Source organism: Priapulus caudatus, unplaced genomic scaffold (assembly GCF_000485595.1).
Source record: "Priapulus caudatus unplaced genomic scaffold, Priapulus_caudatus-5.0.1 Scaffold93, whole genome shotgun sequence".
NCBI lineage: Eukaryota > Metazoa > Priapulida > Priapulimorpha > Priapulimorphida > Priapulidae > Priapulus > Priapulus caudatus.
Genome location: NW_014577154.1, coordinates 395,081 through 403,649, shown reverse-complemented (window position 1 = coordinate 403,649; position 8,569 = coordinate 395,081). Strand labels below are relative to the sequence as shown.

The following is an 8,569-nucleotide window of genomic DNA, read 5'->3' as shown; positions in this document are numbered from 1 at the left end:
AATACGAAGAAGTATTACAGGAAAGATGTGAGAATAAAACTAATACCTCCAGTTGCATGTTACGCCATCTATAGGCCCTGCCAACTGACGCGGCTAATAGTTACTAGAGGCTAATGCCCAAGGCGGGCGGTGTAACTGGTGTGTTGCAAGATGAGCAGTGCTGGACCTGCATTACAGTATATAGCGAAATAGAGCATATAAACATTAAACGCTACATTTTCGTGTTTTATTTAACATTAATTCTTTGTATTGGGGATGACCGTCTCCATCAAGTGTCTGTTTTGATAAGACGTCACTGTCCATGCCACTCAGACTCAGTGGACAGGCGAGCACACTAAAAGTGATATTCAAAGAGACGTGATTCACGTCGATCCACACTAAGTGTATAGTATCAATGGATTAGCCACAACCATTACTGACAATCGCGCTTTACTGAAAACTACAGTAAACGACGGCAAATAACACCAAGTTTACAAAAAACTCATTCTGTTTATATTTTTCTTACACATGCTTGTGGATCCGATTCCCGCAGAGTTTTAGACTGGTACTCGCTCTCCCTACCTCGATACTTACACGATTACCCGATTAACTCGATTACCTAAGCGATGTGGGACCGGTACCATCTACTAAGAGTTCGTTATGCTAGTATTACGGATAGCGCAACATATAATTCTCTAGCATAAGATCTGTCTTCTAAGTATATCTATACTGTAATCTCTTAACTGAACCTTACTTCTCTTTTATCCTATCTCTCGTCTCCTCCTTCATTATAATAATCATCAGGATTGTGCAATTGAAGGTCGTATGTCAAGCGGCATATCTAGTTCAGTCACATCACTTCAACTTCCATCAAGCCACCTCGAAATACTCCCGTATAAACTCTTAGAACGTATCACCACCCTCCTCCTCACCTTCACTTGACTCGATGGCCCAATCCCCTACCGAGAGCCTCTGGACCGTGTACAAGTCTAACTGGTCTACATGTCCGTCATTCACACATCCGCCCTCGCTGAGTTTTTTTTTTATCCTTCGGAGCCCGTTCGATATAAACTAATATTTAGGCGATGGTCTATCATCTTAAATTTACACAGATTACGGGTCACAACTGGGGGGGAACTGTTGGATAAGTGTTTCAACGGCTAAATCCGACACTACTATTGTACGGTAGTTAAAACTAGGTCAGTTGTCTAAACACCGGTGTAGCGGAAATTTCTGGACTTTCGAAATATCTGAGATAGCCCCCCGCCCCCCGCGCCTTCGCATCGCGTGCGTGCCCCGGACCCGACTAAGTCACAGTCTTCTTTGGTGCGAAATTTCTGACCTGCGCAAATATATGATATATGATAAGCGACTGCGAAATAATGATTATGGATCGTATGCGCATGCGCGTACGCAAATATGCTCAATATGACGATTCCAACTTCCAGCTAAGAACACCAGCTGGTGGACAGAGGAGGGGAGAACTGGTGGAGAGGAAAGGGGAGAAGGAGGAGGGGAAAGCCTGGTGGAGAAGGAGAAGTGGAGAAGAGAAGCTGGTGGAGAAGGAGGAGGGCGCAGAAGCTGATGGAGAAATGAGGAGGGGGAGAAGGGAGAAGCTTGTAGAGAAGGAGGAGTGGGAGAAGGCTGTGGAGAAGGAGGAAGGGGGAGAACGGGAGAAGCTGGTGGGAGAAGGAGGAGTGGGAGAAGCTGTGGAACAAAGGAGGAGGAGAAGGGAGAAAGCGGTGGCGGGCGGAGGAGGGGAGAAGGGAGAGAGAGGAGGGGAGAAGCTGGTGAGAAAGGAGGAAGGGGAGAAGGGAGGTGGTGGAGAAAAAGAGGAGGGGAGAAGCTTGGTGGAGAAGGAGGAGGGGAGAAGGTGGCGATGGAGGGGGAGAAGCTAGTGGAGAAGGAGGGGAAAGAGGAGGGGGAAGGGACGAAGGCTGGTGGAGGAAGGAAGGAGGAGAAGGGAGAAGTGGGGAGAAGGAGGAGGGAGTAAGCTGGTGGAAAAGGAGGAGGGAGAAGCTGGTGAAAGGAAGGAGGGGACAAAGGGAGAAGCGGTGGAGAAGAGAGGAAGGGGAGACAGCTGGTGGAGAAAGGAGCGAGGGGAGAAGGGAAGCGTGGCAGGGAGCAGACCTGCTCTCTCTCTCTCCTCCTCTCTGCCTCTCTGCTCGTCAGGCGGTACGTATACGCTGCGTGGAGAAGGAGGCAGGGAGCAAGCTGGTCGAGAAGGAGATGCGGAGAAGCTGGTGGGAGGAGGAGGGGGGATGAGAGGGAGAAGCGGTGAGGAGGAGGAGGGGAGAAGGGAGACAGCTGGTAGAGGTGAAGCTTTGAGGAGGGAGAAGCTGGTGCGATTGAAGAGGAGTGGGGTAGAAGGTAGAAGCTGGATGGTCGGAGTACTGGGGGGTAACAGCCGGAGAAGTGAGGTAAAGACGAAGAGGCAGACAGGGGAGAAGCTGGTGGAGAAGGAGGAGGGGACAGAAGGAGGAGCTGGGTTGGAGGAAGGGCGATGTTTAACGGGAGTCACAGCCTGGTGGGTCGAGTGCGGAGCTCGTCTTCTACGCGTCAGGGCGCGAGAAGGGAGTACTAGCCTGGTGGAGGCAGGAAGTGATGGGAGAAGCTGTCGTGCGAGAAGCGAGCGGCATCGTAACGGGAAGACAAGCCTGTGGAGGAGCGTCTGAAGGAGGGGGACGAAGTTGGTGGAGAAAGATGGAGGGGAGAAGTCCCGGTGACATGATCAGGAAGAGGGGGAGAAGGGGCTTCTCCCCCCTCTCCTCCTTCACCAGCTTCTCCCTCTCGTTGAGCTTCTTCTGCCCTTCTCCTCAACATCTCTCTTCTCCTCTCCCCCTTCCACAGCCTCTCGTCCATCACAAGCTGTTCCTCTCCTCTCCTCCTCTCCCTTCACACCAATCATCTCGTTCCTCGTCCCTCTCTCTCTCGCCCCAGCGCCTCTTCTCACAAGCCTCTCTCTCTTTTTATTTCTCCTCTCTCTCATTCTCCCCCTTCTCTCTCATCTCCTCTCTCTCTTACCTTCTCTCCACTCCGACATCCTTCTTCTCCACCAGCTTCTCCGCCCTCCTCCTCTCCAACCACATCTCACTCCTCCCATCTACCAAGCGTTCTCCCTTCCTCCCCTTCTCGCTCCTCCACCAGCTTCTCCCTTCTCCCCGCCTCCTTCTCCCCACAGCTTCTCTCCCTCCTTCCTTTCTCCACCAGCTTTCTACCCACCTCCTCCTGCTCACCCACCAGCTTCTTCCCCTTCCTCCTTCTCCACCAGCTCTCCTTCTCCCCACCTTCCTCCTTTCCCACCACTTCTCCCCTCCTCCTCTCCACCAGCTTCTCCCCGCTCCTCTACCAGCTTCCCCTTCTCCCCTTTCTCCTCCTCCACAACTTCTCCCTTCTCCCCCCTCTCCTTCTCCATACAGCTTCCTCCTCCCTCCTCCTCCTTCGTCTCCTCTCATCCACCTAGCCTTTCTACTCCCCCTCCTCTATTCTCTCACACTCTCATCTCTCTCTTCTCTCTCAGCTTCTCGCCTTCCCCCCTTTCTCCTCCCACCCAGCTTCTCCCTTCTCCCCTCCCCTCTCTTCTTCTTTCCCACCAGCTCTTACTCTCCCCCTCCTCCCCTCTCCACCTCTCTCATCGTCTCCCCCTTCTCTCCCCCACTTCTCCGCTTCTCTCTCTCCTCTTTTCCTTCCCACTCCTTCGTCACTCCCCAGCTTCTCTCCTTCTCCCCTCCTCCTCTTCCTCGTCTACCACCCCTCGCTGCTCCAAGCTTCTCCCTTCTCCTCTCTGCCATCTCTCCTCCCCTCCTACCCTCGCTCACTCCTCCCACCAGCTCTTCTCTCTCCCCCTCCTCCTTCTCCACCAGCTTCTCCCCCTCCCTCCTCTCCACAAGCTTCTTTCTCCCTCCTCCTCCTCTCACGACTTCTCCCTTCTCCCCTCCTCCTCCTCTCACCAGCTCTCCCTTCCTTCACACGCTCTCGCCTCTTGCCCCTCCCACTCCATCCGAGCCTTCTTCACTTCCTTCCCCCGTCCCTTCCTTCTCCTCCTCTCCACCCAGCTTCTCTCTTCTTCCCTCTCGCCTCCTTCCTGTCTCCACACTCTCCCCCCTTCTCCTCCTCTCCACCAGCTCCTTTCCCTCTCCTCCTACCCTAGCTTCTCCTCCCTCCTTTCTCTCACTCACCTCTCCCTTCCTTGCCCCTGCCTCCTCTCGCGACAGCTTCTCCCTTTCTCCATCTCCTCCTCCTCACCAGCTTCTCCTCACCTCTCTCCGCACCCAGCTCTCTCTACCTCTCTCCTTTTTATTCCTCTTCTCCGTCTCTCCTCTCCCTCCCTCCCTTCCCCTCTTCTCCACCAGCCTCTTCTTCTCCCTCTCTCTCTCTCTACCCCCTCTCTCTCTCTCCCTCCTCCTCTCTCCACTCTCTCTCTCACACTTCCCTTCCCCCCAACCACTTCTCCCCTCCTCCTTCCACCACTCTCCTTCTCCCCCACCTCTATCTCTCTCTCTCTCTCTCTCTCCCTCTCGTTTCTTCTCTCTCTCTCTCGTCTCACCTCAGTCTCTCTCTCTCCTTTGTCTTCCCTCGCCTCTCTCTCCTGCCCTTCTCCCTCTCTCTCTCCCCTTCCCTCTCCTCTTTTTCTTCCCTTCCCCACCCAGCTCCTTCTCTCTCTCTTCCCCTCTTCTCTTCTCCCTCCTTCTCTACTCTCCCCTCTCTCCACTCTTTCCCTCCCTCCTGCATCCTCTCTTCTTCTCTCTCCCAAATCGCCCTTCCCTTTCTCCCTCATCATTCTCCATCATTCCCTCCTTCTCTGTCTCTTAAATCTATCCTTTCTCTTTTACCTCACCCTCTCGTTGGTCGGGTCGGGGCGGGGCGGGGCGGGGCTATCTCAGATATTTCGCACTCGTCAGATATTTTGCGCGACACCGGACCCGGTTTCGGAGTTCTGAAAGCTAAACAACCTGCTCTCTTCTCTGATTGGTCAGTTTCCGAACATAACAGGAGAAATATACAATAGGACAATTTTTAATGCAAAACATAAAGAAGTATATTTAATTCCGAACATAAACAAACGTTACAGAACAAATAAATGCAGAAACAAATAAAATACAATGAAATACAGAAAGCAGAGGAATTTAAAAACACCGTATGGGGTTCGAACACGGTACCGTAATATCACGAAGCGAAATCTCTACCGTTAAGCTAGCTCTAGTAACTATAGCCCGCGTACAGTTGCCGCAGGCGCCTGCGGCAACGCCAACTGTACGCGGGCTATAGTTACTAGAGCTACCGTGAGAGCCATCGTGCAGCTATTGTACTATTTCTGTAGTATTTTCTAGCAAGTCTTTTCCGTTTCGGGTTTTCCGTGCCTCGCTAAACATGGCGGGTAAAGCTGATTGGAAAGTTGATATGCTGTGAGAATTAGCAGATTATACCGTGAATTAAGAGATACATTCTAGTTTAGAAGCAGGACAACTGTGAGTTAACGTTCATATTTCAAACAAGGCAGCTGCATACTGTCGTAGGACGTTCCCGCGGTCGCGTGCGCCTTGCCGCGGAACTGCGCGCAAGATCTGCGCGCAGCGCTTCGGATCAACACCTTCTTTTGGCAACGCTTCTCTAGTATCCCGTCTCATCTGGATCTGCAGAGGTGATAGGTTTTTTGTATGGAAGGGTGTCAGGCTGTATAGACAATCCGTCGCACAGCCTGGTCGGGCTACCGTTAAGCCATTCAGACCAACTTGAAAGTTTCGGATATAGACCCAAACCCTAACCCTAACCCAAACCCTAACCCTAACCCTAACCCTAACCCTAACCCTAACCCTAACCCTAACCCTAATTCTAAAATAAAATAAAATTAGCCAAAAATAATAAAAAAATAAATAAATAAGTGACAAAATTAGCCAATCAGAGAGAAGGCCGGTTGTTTAGTTTTCAGGGCTCTGAAACCGGATCCGGTTGTTTAGACACTTCCTTAAAAATACGGCAACGATCGGGTGACTTTAATTAACGCAGTGGCTGGAGGTACGCCGTACGGCAGCCGTCGTTCGTTAAAGCCCCTTTTTGGTGTTAGGGTTAGGTTAGGGTTAGGGTTCTAGCACATCTAAACTCAAATCGTGAATTTATTTCGCAAGGCGTTATTTCGAAATCTGGCGCCACCCGCCGCCATCTTTGTTTCGTTAAAGTGACTACGTCACGAATTTTCTATAGTAAAATTTGTAAAATTGGTGTTGCCATTTTTAGCTCATCTGACGTAGTCAGATGCAGCTTGTAGAATCGCATCAGCGTGCGTCCGTCCGTGCGACCGTCCGGCCGTGCGTCAACAGTTGGGCACAAATCTTAACCGCTTGACGTACGGTCACGATAATATTCGGGATGTCGGGGGGTATCGTCAAAACGAGTTGGGATGTCGAAGCTGGAGGTCAAAGGTCAAAGGTCAAGAGGTGTAAAAGAAGGGGGAACATTCCCTCCTTAACTTAATATAGGTAGGAAATGCAGAATTGCAGCACAAATCTAAACAGCTCGACCTAGGCTCGTGATAGTCAGTGTATAGCATTATGGTAGGAAAGCCATCACTGTGCCGAAATTGGAGGTCACAGGTCAAAGGTCAATGGGGCACAGGGCAGATTTTAGACATTTTCTTAATGTGTTTTATTTGGCATACCGAAGAAGTTATTATAGGCTAAAAGTTGTGAGAATAAAACTCATACGCAGTTGCCATGTTACGCTCTATAGCCCTGCGGCAACTGTTACTAGAGCTAAGGCCAAGGGCGGGCGGTGTACTTGTGTTGCAGATGAGCATTTGACCGGCATTTACAGGTGATTATAGGCGAAATAGAGTAGAGAAACATTAAGACTGGTACATTTCGTGTTTATTTAACATTAATTCTTTTTATTGAGACGTTCCAAGTGCCTGTGTCTGTGAGTAAGACAGTCACTGTCAGTGTCACTGAGTCAGTGACAGCGAGTCACAACTAAAGGTGAATTCAAAGACGTGAATTACCCGGTCGTCCACACTAAGCTGTATAGTATCATGAGTTAGCACAACCAATCTGACGAATGCGCTTTACTGAAACGACAGTAAACGACGGCAAATACACCAGTTTACAAAAAACTCATTCTGTTTATATTTTTCTTCACCCATGTCTTTGCCATTTCCGTTGTCCGCTAGAGTTTAGACTGGTACTCGCTCCCACCTCGATTACTCGATTACCCGATTACTCGATTACCTAAGCCGATAGGTGGGACCGGGTACCAGTCTAGCTAGAGTTCGGTTTATGCTATATTACGGATAGGCAACATATAATTTAGCATAAATTGTCTAAGTATATTAATACTGTATCTCTTAATGAACCTTACGTTTTATCCTACCTTTTATTATTATATAATTGATTGTGCAAATTGAAGGTTCGTAGTAGAGTTAGTACAACTTCAACTTCAAGTTCAAGTCCCCACCGCAATACAGCCGGTATATTAGACTGGTACTCACCTCCACCTCAATTACTCGATAATCAACCCTAAGCCGAGAGGTGGGACCGGGTACCAGTCTACTGGTATATATGGTGACGTCATTCCCTCATCGCCTCGCTGAGTTGTTGTTTTTTTATCCCTCGATGCCGTGTCGATATAAACTAATATTTAGCGATGGCTAGTCATCTTAAATTTACACAGGATGTACGGGTTTTCACACTGAACTGTTGGTAAGTGTGCAAGCGTTGCTAAATCGCGACACTACTATTGTTACGTAGTTAAAAATAGGCAGTGTCTAAACGACCGGTGTAGCGCGAAATTTCTGACTTGCGAAATATCTGAGATAGCCCCGCCCCCCGCGCCCTGAGAACATAATATACATGTAACATGTCATAACATAACATATCATAATATAACATAACATAACATAACATAACATAACATAACATAACATAACATAACATAACATAACATAATATAACATAACATAACATAACATAACATAATATGTATATTATGTTCTCAGCCCGCGCCTATGCGCACTTCGCGTGCGTCCCGACCAATCACAGCTCGTCTTTGTGTGCGAAATTTCGGACCTGCGAAATATATGATATATGATATAGGTGGGGGCGGACATCCGGGAACTTTTGACTATTTGACCGGATGTAGATTCGAGCCGATGAAAACAAACCGTAGTAACGCACCGCTCAATGCACGTAGCCTTGACGTAGCGCATAGTGCCAAGGAATTATGTGGTGTTTGGATGCCGCAATCACAGTCTTTCAAGTGACAAAAAACGATCATTCTCTGAGCTGCCGTAGCCCGAGAGGAGAGGCAGATGGCTAACAGCAATTAGTCAGGAGAACGAAGACGGCGTAGCAATGGTGGTAAACAGTGGGAAACGGGCGAGTAGTCTCGCTAAAAAGCAGTTTTTTGCACACTTCCTGTGAAGTCACATAATGTTTCTCGGTCGAAATGAACGGGTTACACGATTCACCCAAATCCACCCAAATCCACCAAATCCACCCCAAATCCACCAAATCCACCCCAAATCCACCAAATCCACCAAATCCACCCCCAAATCCACCAAATCCACCCCCAAATCCACCAAATCCACTAAAATTTACTC

The 8,569-nt window shown here is 49.3% G+C and overlaps 2 protein-coding genes across 3 annotated transcripts in view; one reads left to right on the top strand and one right to left on the bottom strand.

The window, feature by feature from the left end:
• LOC106804942 (exostosin-2-like) overlaps positions 1–7,160 on the bottom strand; it is a 22,156-nt gene extending 14,996 nt beyond the window's left edge. Inside the window, exon 1 of the mRNA XM_014806359.1 lies at positions 6,974–7,160. The gene's annotated coding sequence lies outside the window, so the exon portion shown is untranslated. The remainder of the gene's footprint in view (positions 1–6,973) is intronic.
• A 390-nt stretch (positions 7,161–7,550) lies between these two features.
• Positions 7,551–8,569, top strand: part of LOC106804933 (putative neutral sphingomyelinase) — a 19,301-nt gene continuing 18,282 nt past the window's right edge. For both annotated transcript variants that reach the window (XM_014806343.1, XM_014806342.1), the window contains exon 1: positions 7,551–7,670. In XM_014806343.1, coding sequence (XP_014661829.1) covers positions 7,615–7,670 — 56 coding nt within the window. In that variant the 5' untranslated portion in view covers positions 7,551–7,614. The remainder of the gene's footprint in view (positions 7,671–8,569) is intronic.